Below are 21,315 nucleotides of genomic sequence, written 5' to 3'. Positions count from 1 at the left end.
TTTCACAATGTGACTGTGTGATTGTGAAAACCTTGTGTTTGATGCTCCTTTTATCTACCTTATCAACAGATGAGCAGAACATATGGAATAAAAATAAATTATAGGGGACACAAATGTTAAAATAAATTTAGTTTGAAATGCTAGTGGTCACGAAAGGGAGGAGTAAGGGGTATGGTATGTATAATCTTTTTTTTCTGTTTTCTTTTTATTTCTATTTCTGTTATCTTTTTATTTCTTTTTCTGAATTGATGCAAATGTTCTAAGAAATGATCATGATGATGAATATGCAACTATGTTATGATATTGTGAATTACTGATTATATATGTAGAATGGAATGATCATATGTTAAGAATGTTTTTGTTCATTTGTTAAATTTTAAATTAATTTTTTTAATTAACAAATAAAAAATAAAATTAAAAAAAGGGTGGGGCTCTAGCATATCCAGAATAAAATGGAAGAGAAAGCCAAGTTGAGAATTCAAAAACCATTCTAGTAGTAAATGATCTATTAAAAGTCTAAGGTAAGGGTGGGCCAGTGGCTTAGCAGGCAGAGTTCTCAGCTGCCATGCCAGAGACCCAGGTTCAATTTCCAGTGCCTGTCCATGCAAAAAAAAAAGTCTAAGGTAAGTTAAACAGATTATTCTTTTCTAATAAGTACTAGCATCTGATGATAGAAAGGAAACAAGGTGCTAAATCAACAACATACTTAAATAATATGTGAAGGACATGATATTGAATGGGAGCATGAAAAATATCTTCCAACAAAGCCTGGGCAGAGACAGAACTCAGATAAGAGGTAGGCAGTGTGGCCTTTTCTAATGATCTGCAAAGACAAAATGCAAGTAGTCAGGGAAACAGGGGGCACCAGTATCCTGCAAACTCTCAGAAATCCTGACTTTCTGATAATTCTGTAAAAATCCTATCACCATATTTATTTCTTCTGTATTTATTATATATCCTCTGAACAACTGATATTTAATAAATAATAAATAAATATCTATTACCTTTAATAAATGTATAATATTCCTGAAAGTTCCCATTTATATGTAACAGAGGAATCTTTTAATATATACAACTAAAATACACAAACAACTGAAATGGGGAAATAAAAAAGAAGAAAATATTAATGGTCTTACCAATGAGAGATCTTTCCCAAGAAGGTTAACTTGAAGAATGAGATACAAACATTTACAAATGTGGCAAAGATATCACCAGACTGAACATTAGACTCCTCTGAACTTTCAAGCAATATAACCATAAGCAATTGAAAAACTGTCACTACCACGATCCTACCTTCAGCTTTCTGCTGCAGAACAGTCATCAAATGTCCTATAGCTTCATCCACATGTAGCCCATGGAGGTCTAAGACATTCTGTGGCAGTAGGGAGGCGTTGACTTTCTCAAAGATCTCCACAGCAGCAAGATGATTGGCTTCTTTCATCTTCTGCTCATGAAGACTACCCTTTAATTATAAATACATCACCAGTGGACACTTTTAGTATTTTCTGCTTAGTAGGCAATGAGGAAATGGATAATGTCCCCAATAAAAGAACGAACTGAATCAAAAGTTTTAAATAATGCAATGCATACACATCAAAATTTTGGTGAATTTCAATGAATAAGTACTGACTCATTGTTTCTAACATGTTTTCTGAACTAAAAAATGATAAAAGAGTTTCCCCCTTTTAACTAAACACCACCAATCTCAAAAAGAAATGGGTTTACTATATGTGTATCTTTTGATAATCCCAGAGCTAATCTTGGCATTCTCTTTCAGCATCTTATAACTTGCCCTTCAAACCCCTGTACTTCTACCCCAAGGACTGCTGTTAGGTCTCATAGGCTACACAAGTTTGACATACTTCTCTGCTCAATCAAGTAAGTCATATAGAACCACAAAAATTAAAAGTATATCAAGTACAGGTTTCTTGTAACACAATGTCAAATGAACCTGGGTAGAAATTTTATCACCTTGAAAAGTTATATTGTCATTTCTTTTTATATCTATAAGTGATGCATTACTAAAAATCGAAATATGGTCAAGCATAAGGGTCCTGTAATCTCACCCGAAATGGCCAATACTCTGTTACCTTTGTTCCAGAAAACATGTATCTGTTTAGAAATAGTACTGAATGATAGAATCTAACCTAAAAAAAAATACAGGCTGTAAGAATAAGCTTTATTCATCTAAGCTGAAAATGTTAAACCACACATAGACACTGAGCATTTTCAAAAGAGATGAAATTCTCAAATCATACACATCTCATATATCACAATATCTTATGTATATCACCTATATAACCTCTCCATTCCATAGAATAACTTAATCTAGTCACAATATGGGTATTATTTGCTGTTTCAAGATTATTCAGACATCACAAGCGACAAAGAAAACTTTAACTTTTCCACATTACCTGCTGAGCATAAAAAGTGGCAACATTTTTTTTCCCCATTCGGTAAGCTTCTCTAGCCTTGCTGTAGCATTCTGTCCTCTTCTGCTGGTGCAAGAAAGCCTCTGCCCTGTAGTCGTTATACTCTGGGTACTCAAAATCTTGGAAAGACAGTTCGCCTGGTGTATCGTCACTCTCTTTCAATTTCTTTGCCTATTAGATGATACTCAATAAGTAAAATACAAAGAAAGTGGGAAGAAAACACAAGCCTTTTCTTCAAAAAAGGTATATGAAAGCTGAGCTCTCCTGTATTTTATCTTTCTTCTCAGAAAACTGATTGTTCTCAGCATTTAGGAAATCAGGCACTTAGAAAATATCATTAACTTTTTAATGCCATTAAGGATACCCCTTCTTTTACCACACGTACCTTAGGAAATAATTCAGTTCTCTAAAATTATCAAAGCATAATTATGTCAAAAATATCAAGCCAAAAGAGAGTCTAAGAGATATTAAAAAATATATATTCATTTATTTATTTTCCTATGTTTAGTTTGTAAATCCATTCAAAAGGTACAGATCATTGATGCATATATCAATTTATATATCTTTTAAAATAATCAGTAAAACAACTGAGTAATTTTATATTTTAAACAGAAGAACGTATGAAATGACCAGCAGAAATCATAAGTGTATTTATGGGCTGGTTATAAACAGGCTGACTACCATTAGCCACTGTGGTAGTATTAACTATTATACAATTTCAATGAACTTTTTGTAAAATCATCATGTAATTGCTATTTAAAATGGACCCTTAAAGACAAGAAACAAAAATAACTCTAATTTAAAAAATAATGAATCTGGAGGCATAGGTGGTTCAATGGTAGAATGTTCACCTTCCAAGTGGGAGACCCAGGTTTGATTCCCAGATCATGCACCCCCCCCCAAAAAAAAAAACAGAAAAGGAATGAAACTAAAATTTTTTACAAATTAACTTCAATACTCCCTGTCAAATATGAAAATTGCATTTTTCTGAGCAAAATTTTTAGACAGGTGTGCTGGTTTGAAACTGTTGTGTATCCCCAGAAAAGCCATGTTCTTTAATCCTGATTCAATAATGTAGGGTGGGATCCTTTTGATTAAGTTGTTTCCGTGGAGATGTGACCCACCCAATTGTGGGTGAGACCTGTTGATTAGGTGGTTTCCATGGAGATGCATCTCCATCCATTCAAGGTGGGTGGCTTACTGGAGCTCTTTAAGAGAAAATAATTTTGGAATAAGCTTCTGAACTGATACAGAGATGCTTGAAGATGCAGAAAGAAAATGCTCTGGGGACACTGTTTGAAATCAGAAGCCAAAAGACCAGCAGATGCCAGTCACGTGTCTTCCCAGCTGACAGAGGTGTTCAAGACCGGTTGGCCTTTCTTGAATCAAAGTATCTTTTTCTGGATGCCTTAGTTTGGACATTTTTGTAGCCGCAGAATGTAAACTTCAACTTAATAAATTCCCTTTATAAAAGCTAACCCTTTTCTAAAGGGTTTTGCACTTCCAGCGGCATTAACAAACTAAACACAGGTCATCTAGATTTCTCTAGCATATCAAAAGTCAATGTTAAAATATAATGACTTCAGCAGCTAGAAGTAAAAAACCTAAAATTGTGAAATTGTAACCCATATCAAAGTCTGAAATATGTTCTACAACTAATTGTGGTGCTGTGCTTTGAAATTTATAGCTTTTTTGTATATATGTTATTTTTCTCAAAAAAAGAATCACTTGTGATAATAAAAAAATATTTAAGCCCTTGAGCCTCCTATATTCTGGAACAGCTAGAAGGAAAAATATGAGAGGATCATATGGTAGCCCATGACAAACCCTGGGATCTAGCCTGCAATCACTTGTTGAAGAGTGCTTTGAAAACTACTGCTTTTTTATTTCTTTGCTTTGTATATATGTTATACTATATCATTTAAAAAGTAAAAAAAAAAGAATACCTTGGGCTCTATCTAAAATATATATATATACATGGTGACTCCATCACTTTTTGGCCTTTTAGCTATAATCAAGTTTAAAATATAGTAACTTCAACATCCAATATGTTTTTTTCATTTATCCCATTCTCCAAAGTGTTATTCACAGAGAACTGCTTGAAAACAGCAATCTGATATGTCTCTTAGTTTGTCTAAGGGGGGAAGTTAATTAACAGGATATAAGTTCATTTTTTTAAAAGCATAAAATAATTCCAAACATTAAGTGCCATACGAAGTTATTGAATATACCTTCTAAAGCACATTCAATCTCAAAACCAAATAAAAATGTCATTTTCAATTTATGAAATGAATCATGCTTTTCTGATAAAATTAATTGGAAATAAGTAGGTAGATTAATTATTAAATTGCAAAGGGATACAGATTGTGCAACAGGACTGATAGTAAAAATTCAGGAATGGATAGCATAATACTACCTGATTGTAGCACAATAATGTAAGAACACTGAATGAAGGAAAATGTGAGAATGATAGTAGGGCTGGGGGCACATATGAAACCAAAAAGAAAGATAGATGATAAAGACTGAGATAGTATAATCTAGGAATGCCTAGAGTGCACAATGATAGTGACTAAATGTACAAATTAAAACATGTTTTTGCATGAGGAAGAACAAAGGAATGTCAATATCACAGGATGTTGAAAATAGATGGTCATTCATATTTTAAAACTTAATAAAAAAAAGAATGTAACACAATGTTAAAATAGTTAAGAAAAAAAGTTGAGTTTAAAATTTCCTTAAATTAAATATTAACAAGGTTTATAATACAATCTTTAATAAAATACCGATTTAAAATTAAATATTAATATGTATATTAAATGATATTGTATAAAATTACATATATGTGATATATATCACGAACTGATTAATTTTATTATCCTATCTGTGAATGGAGTTTTCTTTATTCTTATCAAGATATCTTCACACACACACAGTCCACCCAAAGTATACAATCAATGACTCACAATATCATCACATAGTTGTGTATTCATCATCATTATTTTTAGAACCTTTGCATCACTCCAGAAATAAAGAAATAAAAAGATAAAAGAAAAAAACTCATACATCCCACACCCCTTAAGGCAGACTGAATTATATGCACCGGAAAAAACATGTTCTTAATCTTAATCCCATTCCTGTGGGTGTGAACCCATTATAAATAAGAACTTTTGAAGATGTTATTCTTAGTGTTAAGGTGTAGCTAACTGAATCAGGATAAGTCTTAATCCTATTACTGGAGGCCTTATAAAGAAAAAGTCATGGGAATCAAAAGCTGGAAGCCAGTAAACCCAGAAGGGACGGGAAAGGACATCACCATAGTGATAGGAAAGACAAACCTAAGGATTGTCTGCCAACCAGAAAGCTGATCCTGGAAGGAAGCAAGCCTTCTAACCAATGCTTTGATTTCGACTTCTGGTTTCTGGAATTCATGAGCCAATAAATTCCTGTTGCTTAAGCTAACCCATTGTGTAGCATTTGTCACATCACCTCAGCCAGGATACTAACACAGGAGTAATTCTACACGACCTTGAATTAAGCAATAGTTTCTGACATGTGCCATAGAGTATCAGCAACAAAAGAAAAAATATATATAAATTGACCATCAAAATTAAAAACTTTTGGTCTTCAAAAGACACCATAAAGAAAGTAAAGACAAACAACAGAATGGGAGAACATTTTTGCAAATCATATATCTGAAAAGGGACTTCTATTTAGAATAAACAAAAACTCTTACAACATAATAATATAAAGACAAATAACTCAATGAAAAAATGGGAAAAGTATATGAATAGACATTTCTCCAAATAAGATATAATACAAAATAAGCACATGAAAAAATGTTCACCATCATTAGTCATCAGGAAATACATATCAAAACCACAATGAGATAACTGCATGATAAGCATCTAAAAGATGGTATGTCTTACTTAAAAAGACAAAGACTTAGAGGGATGTTTGTGCTTTCTATAGTACCCTGAGGGAAAAAAAATCCATTCTGATTGATTTGTCTTAGCATTCCACCAACTCCCATGCCCCTCAATTCACAAATCCAGGCAGTTCACTACCTCAGGTTTCAGGCAATGTGGAAATCTTGACAAGGGATGCATTTTAAAGATTTGTCCCTTGTCAGCATTATATTTAATGTTCCAATAGCCTGTCAGGGAATTCTTCTCACAGGGTAGGCATTAAAGATAGCAGTTAGAAAAGGACCAAAAGCAGAAAATTGTTGGTTAAGGGACTGCCAGGACAAATAATGTCCAAGTTTCAAAGACCGCAGGGAAAGTGAAGAATGAGGTCTTCCTAATGATTGTTGGAAATCTATGACATTAATGGAATAATATTTCTGTATATAATGAAAATGGTATCTTTTTGACGCTCACTGACTTTTTTAGTGCTACTGTGGGCTTAAATTTATACTCCTTGCATTTTCTAAGAAGAAAGAGAAAAAGAGAGGGGAGAGAGGGAGGGAGGGAGGGAGGGAGGGAGGGAGGGAGGGAGGGAGGGAGGGAGGGAGGAAGGAAGGAAGGAAGGAAGGAAGGAAGGAAGGAAGGAAGGAAGGAAGGAAGGAAGGAAGGAAGGAAGGAAGGAAGGAAGGAAGGAAGGAAGGAAGGAAGGAAGGAAGGAAGGAAGGAAGGAAGGAAGGTGTGTACCAGAGTTCAAGGAGAAAAAGCTACCATCAACTCTGAAGCCAAATGAAATTTAAAAGTGGCCCCAAGGTGGCTGAAGGATGCAGTAACTGAGAATAGATTGGCGAATGATGGTATATTCATATGATTGAATATTGTGTTGTGAGGCATGCAACATTGTAAATGAACCTGTGGGACATTTGGTGAGAGAAAATAAGCCAGAAACAAAAGAACAATTATTGCATGGTCTCATTTAGGAAATTGCTTATAAGAAAACAGGGGCCTAGATTGTAAGCTCCTTACAGATGTCACATTCAGAACAGAGTGGCTATTATTATTTCTGGATTTTGAGAGGCTATTTTGTATATGTATAACATGGTACTTAGAGTTAATCAGGTGAGGATTAAGGTAATTCAGAATACAGGGGTAAGGAAGACACTGTCTATATTTTAGAACCTTATCTACTCTTTGAGACCAAAGTAAGGCTTATTTGTTCAGAACCCAATCTGTCTGGATAGATCATTTAAAGAATCCAAACATAGGAAGCTCAGAATAAGAATGAGGGCCTTTAATCCTATATAGCTTAATGTAATGCCTGGATATATCCTAGAGTATATTAAGCAGCTAATCAAAGATATTGGCAAAGTCCCTTGAAGGACAGGAGAAAAAATATGGAACTATTAAACTTCACCACCAGGGAAACCCCAGATGCTGTGTGAAACATTCTGGACACCCAAATCAACAGGCCAAGCCCTTGATCTTGAGGCTTGCTCTTGTGAAGCTTATTTATGTAGTGGAGAAACTTAGCCTACCTATAGTTATCCCTAAGAATCACCTCTGGAGAACCTCTTTTGTTGCTCAGATGTGGCCTTATTCTCTCTAAACCCAACTCTGCAAGTGAAACCACTGCCCTCCCCGCCACATGGGACATGACATCCACAGATGAAAGTCTCCCTAGCGGCGTGGGAGATGACTCCCAGGGATGAGTCTGGCCCTGGCATTATCTTTGATTAGCTGTTTAATATACTCTAGGATATGTCCAGGCATTACATTAAGCTATATAGGATTAAAGGCCCTCATTCTTATTCTGAGCTTCCTATGTTTGGATTCTTAAAATGGGATCAACAATGCCGTCCTGACCAAAAGGTGGAAAAAAAAAAGTGTAACAATTAAGGCAACAGTGGCTGAGAGAGTTCAGATAGAGTAGAAAGGCTAATCTGTAGGTTACTCTTAACACAAGCTTCAGTGAGACCTTGCTACCTATCATAACTTGCCAAACTCCAACCAAAACCATTCCTTTCAATCCTAAAGAATACCTAGAACATTATAGAAGATTCTACAAACGTTTCACGCACTAGGGTAGTTTTCCAGAAACCTACAACCTTCAGATGGGTCCCTGGACCAGATAAGTCTTGAAAAACACAGGGACCAGAACATCAACTACTTCCAGAACATCAACTACTTCCATTCCCCTATTCCATATTATTGACAGCCCCTTTCAACATGAAAAAGTTAGAAATACCCCTAAAGAGTGGGAGAGAGATCAGAGAGATCAAAGGTGGTGGTGGGATTAATATAGAAAAAGTAGGATTTAACAAATGAGTATGAGTGCTAAATCATTGTATTGATATTTCTTTTAGTCTCCAGTACCTTTGAGCAGCTAGAAATAAAAACCTAAAATTGTGGAACTGTAACTCATATCAAACTCTGAAATCTGTTCTACAACTAACTGTTGCAAAGTACTTTGAATTTATTGCTTTTTGTATATGCTATTTTTCACAAAAAAAAGAAAAAAGGAAGAGTATAATAGAGAAGAAAGGATTTAACAAATGAGTATGACTGCTGAATCATCATATTTGCTATTTCTTTTGATCTCTAGGGTCTTAGAACAGCTAGAAGAAAAAATGAAAAATTGTGGAACTGTAACCCATACCAAACTTTAAAATCTGTTCTACAACTGCTTGTTAAAATATACTTGGAAATTTATTGCTTTTTTGTATATATGTTATATTTCACAAAAAAAAGTTAAGAAAAGAAAAAGTTGAAAAAAAAGAAAAGAAAACAAACAAACAAAAGTATTGGCAAGGTCCCTTGAGAGAGAGGAAGAAAAATATGGAACTATTAAACTTTACCATTAGGGAATCCCCTGATACTGTGTCAAACATTAGGGACACCCAAATCAATAGGCCAAGCTCTTGATTTTTAGGCTTGATCTTAGAAGTACCCTGAGCTGACCAATTGCACCACTGTGGAAATCCATGCTAAGGCTTGCTCTTGTGAAACTTATGTAGGAGCGGAAAAGCTTAGCCTACCTATAAGTATGCCTAGGAATTTCTTCCAGAGGACCTCTTTGTTTCTCAGATGTGGCCGTTCTCTTTATAAGCCTATGCTAGTTTGAAAGGATGTATGTCCCCTAGAAAAGCCATGTTTTAATCCTAATCCCATTTTGTAAAGGCAGCCATTTCTTCTAATCCTTATTCAGCATTGTATGTTTGAAACTGTAATTAGATCATCTCCCTGGAGATGTGATGTAATCGAGAGTGGTTGTTAAACTGGATTAGGTGACGGATGACATGTCTCCACCCATTTGGGTGCGTCTTGACAAATTTCTGGAGTCCTATAAAAGAGGAAACATTTTGGAGAATGAGAAAGATTTGGAGAGAGCAGAGAATGCTGCAGCACCATGAAGCAGAGTGTCCATGAGCCAGCGACCTTTGGAGATGAAGAAGGAAAGCGCCTCCTGGGGAGCTTCAAGAAACCGGAAGCCAGGAGAGAAAGCTAGCAGATGACGCCATGTTCACCATGTGCCCTTCTAGCTGAGAGAGAAGCCCTGACTGTGTTCGCCATGTGCCTTCTCACTTGAGAGAGAAACCCTGAACTTCATTGACCTTCTTGAACCAAGGTATCTTTCCCTGGATGCCTTAGATTGGGCATTTCTATAGACTTGTTTTAATTGGGATATTTTCTCAGCCTTACAACTGTAACCTTGCAACTTATTAAATTCCCCTTTTAAAAAGCCATTCCGTTCCTGTTATATTGCATTCCGGCAGCTAGCAAACTAGAACAGATTTTGGTACTGCAAGTGGGGTGCTGCTGCTGCAGTTTGCAAATACCAAACATGTTGGAATGGCTTTTTAAATGGATAAGGGGAAGATTTTGGAAGAACTGTGAAGAGAATGATGGAGAAGTCTTGGAGTGCTTGAAGAGACTGTTGTGTAAATGGAATCACTGCCAATCTGGACAAAGAGGGATACAAGAGGACAAATTGGAGTTTGCAGAGTGAGACCCATGGAAGTTCGGGTCTAAAGCCAAGAAACCTCAGGTCAGGAGAGTGGGCCCACCATATACATGGGGAAGGTAAGTTTGCCCTGAAGGGTGAGGATGAGTCTCCCACTTTATCGCAGTGGAAGAGTTGTGCAGCCTCAGACCTTGGAGAAGGTACAGCACACTCCTTGGGGATTGGGGAGAGCCTGGCTGCTACCACATGGAGGGGTTGAGCATGTATCCTGGAAATGGCAGAGAGCCCAGGTGTGGCCCCAGTGCTTGGAGAGGATGGAGCCGAGAAAAAGATGGTCTCCTCAGGGTTTCCCAAGGTTGATTCGGAAAGAGGCGGACCACTGTTAGGCCCTTGGAAAGGGTGGGACTGCCACTTTCTAAAGCGAAGATAGATGGCTTTCAGACTTTGAAATCCAATGGAGTTTGTCCTGCAGGTTTTCCTTCCAATTTCTCCCAATGGATTCTGTGACTGTCCCTCCTTTGCATATTGGCACCAGACAACTTGTTTTTGAGATTCATAGGTCTACAGATAGAAGAGAATTTTTTGTACTTTAATATTGTTTAAGGTGATAAGTGTAATTGCCAAGTTGACAAGGGGCAGACATATGGTAGTCAGATTCAGGTGTCAACTTGGCTAGGTGAAGGTGCTTAGTTCCGTTGCTGTGGACATGAGCCAATGGCATGTGAACCTCATCTGTTGTTGATTACATCTGCAGTCAGCTAGGTGGCATGCCTGCTACAATGAATGATGTTTGATTTAATTGGCTGGTGCTTAAATGAGAGACTCAACATAGCACAGCCCAAGCAGCTTAGCATACCTCATCTCAGCACTCACAGCTTAGCCCAGGCCTTTGGAGATGCAGAAAGGAATCACCCTGAGGAAAGTTGTTGGAACCCACAGGCCTGGAGAGAAGGCCAGCAGAGAATACCCTGTGCCTTCCCACATAAGAAAGAACTTCACTTGAAAGTTAACTGCCTTTCCTCTGAAGAACTAATGAAATAAATCCCCTTTTATTAAAAGCCAATCCATCTCTGGTGAGTTGCATTCCGGCAGCTAGCAAACTAGAACAAAGCCCAACTCTGCAAGTGAAATCATTGTCTTCCCCCACTGTGTGGAACATGGCATACAGGGGTGAAAGTCTCCCTGGTGATGTGGAAGATGACTCCCAGGGATGATTCCAGCCCTGGCACCATGGGATCAACTATACCATCTACGTCTTAAGGGGGAAAAGAAGTGTAACTAATAAGCAATTAGTGACAGAGTTCAAATAGAGTCAAGAGGCTGCTCTAGAGGTCACTCTTATATAAGCTTCAGTTGGACATTGCTCTCTACCATAACTTGCTAAACCATTCCAGCCAATCATAAAGAATACCTAGAGTGTTATGTACGATTCTACAAAGGTTCCATGCACTAGGGTAACTTTACAGAAACCTACAACCTCCAGATGGGTCCCTGGACCAGATAAGTCCTGAAAACAGAGGGGCCAGCCTCTCCAGAACATCAGCTAGTTTCATCTCCCAACCCATATCATCAGCAGACCCTTCCAATATGAAGAAGTTAGAATGAGCATAGCCCAAATACCCCTAAAGAGCAGAAGAAAGATCCAGGATGATGTTGGAGTTATACAGAGAAGATAGGGTTTAACAAATGAGTATGACTACTGAATCATTATATTGATATTTCTTTTAGACTCCAGTACCTTAGAGCAGCTAGAAATAAAAACCTAAAATTGAGGAATATTAACTCATATCAAACTCGGAAATCTGTTATACAACTAATTTTTGCAATGTGCTTTGAAATTTATTGCTTTTTTTTGTGTATGTATGTTATTTTTCACACACACAAAAAGTTCTTCTAGCTTCCAGTGTTTTGGAGCAGCTAGAAGGAAAAATATGAAATGGTAAAATGGTAACCCATAACAAACTCTGGAATCTGTTCTGTAATTACTTGTCGAAGTGTATCTTGAAAATCATTGCTTTTTCTGTCTTTTCATTGTAAATATGTTATATTTAACAAAAAAACTTTTTTTTTTTAAAGAAGATCATATAAAAAAAGTGGCCGGGTTCATGTGTCAACTTGGCCAGGTGGTGGTACCCATTTGTCTGGTTGGGCAAGTGCTGGCCTATCTGTTGCTATGAGGACATTTCATAGAATTAAATCATCATTACTTCAGCTGCATCCACAGCTGATTCCATTTGTAATCAGCCAAGGGGTGTGCCTTCTGCAATGAGTGATGTTTAATCTAATCAATAGAAGCCTTTTAAGGAGGATTCAGAAGAGACAGGCTCTCTTCCTGCTTCAGCAGGCTAGCCTCTCCTGTGGAATTCGTCCAGACCCTCCATCGGAGTCGTCAGCTTCACAGCCTGCCCTGTGGATCCCACATACCCCGCCCCTAATATTGCCTAATACTTAAGCCAAAAAGTGAATGAAATATTGAACAAAGCACATTTGACTTCAGATATTAATGGCTTAAGTAAGTAATCAAGATAGTGTCCACAATTCCAAAAGGGCCTTCATCTCTCTCCTGTATTGCTTGATGTCCTTAATTTAATACTTGTTTATTAAACAAAGTAGATACAGCTAAGGTACACATCTACTCCCTATCTTCAAACTTCTCTGTTGCTTCTCCTTTTTCCAGCTCTGGATGAACCCATGCTTTTCCCAGTCACTTTAAGAACAGAATAGTCTCATTATCAGGGACTTTAAACTCCCATCCAGTCTAATATCTAAACTTTAAACTCTTCTAATTTATACCTTTCTCCCAGGGAGGAAGGTCAGATTTAGGAACTTGGAGTAGGAAGGTAGGAGGAGAGAGGTGCCTTTTATTTCTCTTGTTATCCCTTCCCCCATGTCTTTTGTTCCTCCTAGGTGTGAGGAATGGGGCAGAGAAAAGATTTTAATTGATAGTGCTGTTGTAATCTGCTCCTGGTACTCTCTTTTTAGCAGATGCTTTCACACAGAGCAATCATCTTGGATAGAGTCCTTTCAAGTAATCACTAGCTAGGTTTTCTCCAGTAATACTCTTAGCCCAAAGGACAAAACTGGCACTCGCCCCACGAAAATTTGGAAGTGCAGGCTGAATGTACCTCGGCCTTCTCTCTTTGTTCCACTGTTACTGGCAGCTCGAACTACACTCTTACGTTGAAACTTTCCCAGGAGTCAGCCTGTCCAATTACAGGACACCCCTGTCAAGTTCCATACTCATGGCTCTCTCCCTAAGTCCTCTGCACTTGGTTTGGACAGAGGAGGGGAACACATGGTAAGTCTGAAAGCTTTCTTCAAAGAAACTCTCAATCTCGAATCTTTCCCCCAAATTCCCAGCTGTCTCTTGAAGGTAAGGTAGAGATGGATGGTAGGTTGAAAGGTGCAGAACCAGTTTAGTAAGATCTGCATATATAGCCTGGTACTCATTTTAAAACACGTAAGCTCAACTCACACAGGCTGTTCCCACTTTTAATGCCTCCGCCTAAACCCTGAGACAACAATTAAAGCTCTACTTAATAACCTATTACAACTAACTCCTCCACCATCTCACCAGCTTCACTCTGAGTTTCAGGAAGGCCGCGGTTTATAATTGATGAAAAGTATAAAAGTAGAGTTTATAGTAGCATTTCTTTGTCATTCACACACCACCTCACAATTTTTACCCTGTCCATGTACCACACATACTATTATTGAATATTTTTAAAATTAACTTTAAATCAATCTGTTTTCTCTTACTTAGTCTCATCTTAAAACTATATACCAGTGATACTGCTTCTTGTATTGGCTATATTCATGTCTAATATGTATTTTTTAAAACATTTTTTATGGTGAAATGTAACACATATACAGAAAAAGCAATAATTTTCAAAGTACATTTTAACAAGTACTTACAGAACAGATTTTAAAGTTTAGTATGGGTTTTTCCTTCTAGCTGCTCCAAAACACTGGAAGTTAAAACACATATCATTCAAAGGAGTAGAACATATGGAATAAAAATAAATAATAGGGGGAACAAATGCTAAAATAAATTTAGTTTGAAATGCTAGTGATCAATGAAAGCAAGGGGTAAGGGGTATGGTAGACCTTTTTTTTTCTCCTGTGTTCGTTTTATTTCTTTTTCTATTGTCTTTTTATTTCTTTTTCTGAATTAATGCAAATGTTCTAAGAAATGATGAATATGCAACTAAGTGATGATATTGTGAATTACTGATTATGTATGTTCTTTTATTTTGTTTCTTTATTTTTTAATTAATAAATAAATTAAAAAAAAACACATATCATTATAGTGATTCAGCAATCATACTTGTTTGTTATTTCCTACCTTCTCTGTTATAACTACTCCTTTTCCTTTGATCCTACTTCCAATCTATAGGGGGTCTTTTGGCTATGTCCATTCTAAGTTTTTCCATGTTGAAAAGGGGTGTCAACAACATAGGATAGGGGATGGAATTAGTTGATTTTCTTGGAGATGCTGGCCCCTCTGAGTTTCAGGACTTATCAGGCTTAGGAACTCAGTTCATCTGTACAATACCTGACTTCATCTTATGTACCTCTAGGGAAATACATACCATATCTAGGAATCTTGAATGGTATTTGGTATATCAAGAATATAGGGATAATACATCTGCAAAGTTCTGCATTGTGGATATGCTATAGTGTATTCAATCATTCTATTAATAGATATTTGAGTTTACTTTAATGTCAATTTGAAGAAAGTTTAAAATTAAAAAAATATATAGGGACAAGATAGTTAATCACTCTCTTTGACTTTATGCATAACTTAAAAAGCATGATCTTTAGAGACAGGCTACCTACTCAAATCTCAATTCCTCTATTACTAGCTACATACCCTTAAACACAGCAACCTGTCTTAGCTTTACAATTTGTTCATCTTTAAAATGGAGATGTTTTCATCTAATCCCTCCAACTTAGTTGAGAATTTAAGTAATACTTATGAAGTACTTTTATTGGTACACTATGAACACTTAATAAATATTAACTTAAAATAGGTATCCTAGAATTGGTTCTGGAAGTCCAGATTTAATCATTTGAACTATTTGGTGGTTTTGGCAGCAGGATCTAGATAGCCAAATCTGGCAACTGTATGTTTTTGTAAATAAAGTTTTATTGGAATACAGCCATGCCCACTCATTGCCATGCTGTCTGTGACTGTTTGCACCGTGCAATGGCAGACAAGGTCTTTAAAGAGTTAAGTAGACAAGGTCTTTAAAGAGTTAAGTTCATGGAACCCTGCTCTAGATCAGTGGTTCTCAAACTTGAACAAACATCAATAATCCCATGGAGGGTTCGTTAAATCACAAAGTTTTACCTGTGTACCCTGACATTCTAATTCAGTTGATCTGGGGAGAAACTGGATAATTTGCACTGATTTCTAACAAGTTCCCAAGTGATGCTGATACTGCCACTCCATGCTTGGAGTAACACTGATCTAAACCTCAATTTTTTCATCTGGGAGTTATAAACAATTTGTGAATAAAAATCACTTTAGTGGGTCATAACTGTATTTTTTTTTAATGAAACAAAACTGAAAATTTCAGAGCACACTGCAAAAGAAGAAGTATTATTTTGTAAAGTGCATTTTTCAGTTGTATGTATGTGTGTTTGGATTTTGGGTTATGATGTAAATGTATTTCTTACTGTGTGTGACCCACCTTCAAAAAAGTTGGGAATCTACAGATTTAAACAAAGGCAACCTACAAAAGAAAGAAAGCACCCAACCTTCCCTTGAAGTAAAAACCAGTGAAGTCTAAAGTTCTTGAAGGCCTCATGCTAACAAAAATCAGAGCATTAAGATTTTCATACAAACCCTACTTTTAATCTTACTATACTAAACTATATTACTATGTTCATTCTTTAGACATAGGCATTATTATAAGATTCTCTTATTACTTAGACACCTTATGGCATCCTAAAATATTAATATTCTTCATTCAAAACTTTCTGTCAGGCTACATTTAGCAGCATCTTGTATGTTCAAGTTCTAGTTTCCCTAATTGAATTTAATATTCAATCATAAATATCAGAAACTACAGGCTAATTAATCATCTGAATTCATCAGGGAAACATGTCAAGAAAATAAAAAGTTCAAGTAAACAATTTCAAAGAGCCAAGAATCAAATCACAAAAGATACATGCAGTACAAGGTATATTTATGCTGTATATTAATGAAATATACTTAAATAAAGTACATAATCCTATATGGAATGAATATAGTAAATATGTTGTATATTTATTATTTATTTCTATAGAATATTCCCATTGTAATTCCATATTCAAATTATATTCAGGTATCCACCAATAACATAATTTCAATAACTGTTGAGAACAACTTTTTATAATAAAAGCAAAAATTCATATATAACAAAAAAGAAGATTAAAACATGGCACACTAGACATTCTCAGTAAGTTCTATCACAATTGAAATACAACCATCTGACTTTTCCAAGGATTAAGCCTGTTTAATTTACATTCATTACATTTGGATACCCCCACCACAAGATGAATCACTCCCCCAAAACCTACCAAAACCATTAAATTTACCAAAAAGATTTCTGCCCACATATTTACACTCTAAGAACCATCAGATTTCCACCCCACTGCTATTCAATTAAGTCTTATACTCCACACAGTAAAAAGTTGCAGAAATTCAATTGTTTGTCATACACACTGACAGAAGGGAAAAACATTATCAGCAATAAATTCTCTCTCTTGACTAAACAAATCATTGAAACCAAATATGCCTTTGGTGGTTAAATTTCCAATCTAGTCAGAATGGTAAGAAATAACCATGAAATTATCTCAATGAATCAATTATATTTTTATATATAAGTATTTACTAATGTGGTAAAAATAAATAGCTCCATACCTTTTTCTCTTTGGACTTCACTGCAGTATGAGAAGTGACATTCTCATTTTGGTAAACAAACTCTTGTGCTACAACTGTTTTTACAGGGTCTCCTTCAAGAACACAGTTTAAAAACTGCACTGTGTGTTCTAAAGAATAGCTGTAGAAAGTTTAAGTACAAAAATAATGTTAATAAATGAAAATAAAAATTATGTGCAAACATTCATATAAGCAACCTTTAAACGTTTTATAAGTGAAAAACTGGCTCACTTTTAAGTTTTCAATATTGAAATTAAATGCTCTTTGTGTATTTCAAAGACTCAAGAATGATCAGAGGGAAACTGTCACGTAATATATTCAGAAATCGATTTTTTAAATATGAATCTAAAAGTTAACATATTGATAATTAATTCAATTTCTAATCTTTTATTCCAGGCAGGTTACCTACAACAAATCTTTCTTTCATTTTATCACCAATATTCCTTAAATCTCTTGTTGGATTCACACATAGCTTCAGTTTCCTTTAAACATCAGATAAAAGACTTTTAGGCTGACATCTTTATTGTGTCAAATTCCACTTTTTACTTATAGCATGGGGTTTTAGTCAAAGGAAAGTCTGAGTAGAGATATAGAAAAGGAAAAGTAAAACACTATCCTATCTCTCACCCCCACATGCCCCATTAACTAGGCATGTTTTCATAGTAATGCTATATTAACTGCAGTATGAAATTCTGAAACATTGACAAACATCAGATACAATCATGTTCCAATATCTAAAGAAACTCATTCCAAACTAAATTATAAATGATTTTATACTACTTATTAGCTCAGACTATTTTTACCTTTGATTTATTCTTTGGCCAGATGGTGAAGAGCTGACCATCTGGGAATATTTTAGAATATTTTAATGTGATATCAGGTTACCCTTAATAGGGTACAATTTTGCTATTCCTCAATGTATTAAACACAGTCCTTGAAGGGGACCTATTTGGGCATGCCAACTCTACTTCAGCCCTCTCATCTTGCTCCCTCAGATATGCTCAACATAGAGAAGTTGACAAAGACAAAGCTACTAGCAGTTATCCACATCCTTTCTAGCCCCCCAAGAACCTCCCAGCCTACTCACTCACAGGGCTAGAAGTCAGCCTCCACCACTGGTGTTCTTTGAAGGGTGCTGCCCGAATAGATCACCTCGCAGGGACATACTGCAGTAACTGAACCCACCTCCCCTTCATACCAAGTTGAAGTTGAAGCTTCTGCTAGCTAACAGAATCACCTAGTTCTTGGTAGGGAATCAAAAACAATCAACCAACTACCCTAAAAGGCCTGACTGGTCAATTCCTATCCCCAGGAAGGAGTCCTCCAGTCCTCTTTCCTTGCCTGGGGAACCACAACTCCAGGCTGCTTCACCTCAGGCCCTCTTGCTCATGCCCCATAGAAGAGAACTATTACCACATGCTAGCAACTCCCTAATCCCCAGCCTCTAGGAGATTTTAACACATAACTCTAACAAAACATTTGGTTAAGTAGCAAAAATAAATAATGAAATTGTGGATTGGAATAAGACTATTAAAAACAATTTAAGTAAAAGGAACACCCAGCAATTTAGAAAACGTTTGAAAACATCATGTTGAATGAAATAAACCAGACACAAAAGGATATATACTGTATGATCTCATTGAAATGAAATAATTGAATAAACAAATTCAGAGTTATTATCTAGAATACAGTTTATCAGGGGCTAGATTGGGAATAGGGAATGAAAAGTTAATGCTTAAATTGTACAGAATTTCTATTGGGGATGACAGCGATAGTAAAGTTTGGATAATAAATGTGGTAATGGTAGCACAACATTGTGAATATAATTAGCAGTACTGAATTATATATCAGAAATTTTAGGTCATATATATGTTAGTAGAATAAAAATTAAAAGATAAAACAGGACTGTACAATACAATGAACCCTTCTATAAACAATGGACAATAGTTAATAGTACAATTATATAATGTTCTTTCATGAATTATAACAAATGTACCTCACTAATGCAAGGTGTTAATAATAGGGTAGTATATGGGAAGTCAGTATTAAAAACAACAACTAACAAGTGTTCACATTAGAAGGAATCTAAATATTGAAAAACAGAAGAGAAATGGACAACACAGCCCTATACCAAAGAATTAAGTATTTTTTTTAAAAAGGAAACACAGTCCTTACAGCTTTGATGATACTTAAGATTCTAAACATTTGTTTGGAGCTCCGTGTCTTAAATATGACTGTTTATTAGCCCAATCCAGCCACTAATGTTATACTTAGGGTAGCATGGAGACAAGGGAACTGGAGACTTTACAATCCAAGCATAAATAAAAAGAGTTTCAGCAACAAAAAAAAAGATTTAAGTGCCAAATTTAGGACTCTACACAGTCTGTAGAGACTAAATATTCCTTTCAAAAGCACTTTAAGGTAACATTTATAAAAACTGCCCAAGTATTAAAGAACAAAGAACATTGAAAATTCAAAAGGTAGAAATCAAAGACATCAAGAGTAACACATCAATACCAGGGGTAAATAATGGTGGGGGTGGGGGGTGCCGGAGACAAGAGTTATGGGGAGGTTTAGATTTTCTATTTGGTGAGGGTGTGTTCATTGGTTATTTTTTTTCTTGGGAGCAATGAAAATTGTCTAAAATTGAAAGTGTTGATGGACTGTTGACTTTGGACATTATACATGATACCCAGTGGACAGAGGTGACTGAAGGATACACTAAGAAGTAGAATGGTGAACTATGGTATATATATATATACATAGATATATGATCAAATACTGTGTACCTACAGAAAGGAATGAAGGGTTGTGAGGCATGCAACGTTGTGAATGAATGTGTGGGGAAATTTTGTGATGCAAAATAAGTCAGAAACAAAAGATAAAATACTGTATGGTTCATTTAGAAAATATTTATAAGAAAATTGGGGCCTAGACTGTAATCTCTTATAGCAGTCACATTTAGTTTGGAGCAGTAATTGTTATTTCTAGATTTTGAGAGGCTGTGCTAACCTGGTATTTCCTTGAAACTTCTGGTACCTGTGTGACACAGGAGTTCTGCAGTTCTACAGTCAGCATTGCCACATGCACTAATTGTTAAAGAGACTGAAAAAGAGATCAGGCTTCGATTAGAGATAAGAATGAAGCCAATCAGGTTGGGATTAAGGTAATTCACAATACAGGGGTAAGGAAAGCATTACCTGTATTTTAGAAGTTCACCTACTCTATAAGACCAAAGGAAGAAAGGTTTATTTTGCCCAGAACCTAAATTTTCTGTAGCACATAATCTAACTCACCCTCTCTACATAAATCATTTAAACAACTCAAACACAGGAAGCCCAGAATGGGAATGAGGGCCTATAATCGTGTATACCTTAACGTAATGCATGGATAAAACCCAGAGAATGTTAAGCAGATAATCAAAAAGTATTCGTGAAGTCCCTTCAGGATGGGAGAAAAAATATGGAACTTATTAAACTTTACCACCAGGGAAACACCTGATACTGTCTCAAACATTAGGGACTCACAAGTCCTTGATCTTGAGGCTTGCTCTTGTGAAGCTTACTTATATAACGGAGAGGTTTAGCCTACCTATAATTATGCCTAAGAGTTACTTCCAGAGGACCAGTTTTGTTGCTCAGATGTGGACTCACTCTCTCTAAGCCCAACTCTGCAAGTGCAATCATTACCCTCCCTCCTACATGGAACATGACAAGAAAAGGTCAAAGTTTCCCGGCAAAGTGGGATATGACTTCCAGAGATGAGCCTGGCCCTGGCACCATAGGACAAACAATGCTATCCAGACCAAAACGGGTAAAAGAAGTGTAGCAAATAAGGTATCAATGCTAAGAAAGTTCAAATAGAGTCAAGAGGGGACTCTGGGAGAGGTGCCAAGATGGCGGATTAGCAAGGTGCGCGTTTTAGTCCGTCCTCCAGAACAACTACTAAATAACCAGGAACAGTACAGAACAGCTTCTGGGGCCACGTCAGTGGCCAGACACACAGCGTACCCCACTCTGGACCAGCTGGACCAGCTACGAAGCCCACCCAGAGCCGTGAGTTCCCCAAGATGCGGGGGCCAGCACCCCTCCC

At 36.3% G+C, this 21,315-nt stretch overlaps 1 protein-coding gene across 13 annotated transcripts in view; it reads right to left on the bottom strand.

The window, feature by feature from the left end:
• Positions 1-21,315, bottom strand: part of N4BP2 (NEDD4 binding protein 2) — a 131,955-nt gene that overhangs the window by 21,597 nt on the left and 89,043 nt on the right. For all 13 annotated transcript variants that reach the window (XM_077136654.1, XM_077136651.1, XM_077136659.1 and 10 more), the window contains 3 exons: positions 17,206-17,344; positions 2,415-2,603; positions 1,294-1,462 (listed from right to left, as the gene is read on the bottom strand). In XM_077136654.1, coding sequence (XP_076992769.1) covers positions 1,294-1,462; positions 2,415-2,603; positions 17,206-17,344 — 497 coding nt within the window. The remainder of the gene's footprint in view (positions 1-1,293; positions 1,463-2,414; positions 2,604-17,205; positions 17,345-21,315) is intronic.

Source organism: Tamandua tetradactyla, chromosome 19 (genome assembly GCF_023851605.1).
Source record: "Tamandua tetradactyla isolate mTamTet1 chromosome 19, mTamTet1.pri, whole genome shotgun sequence".
Taxonomy (NCBI): Eukaryota; Metazoa; Chordata; class Mammalia; order Pilosa; family Myrmecophagidae; genus Tamandua; species Tamandua tetradactyla.
This window is presented reverse-complemented; position numbering and strand designations above follow the sequence as displayed.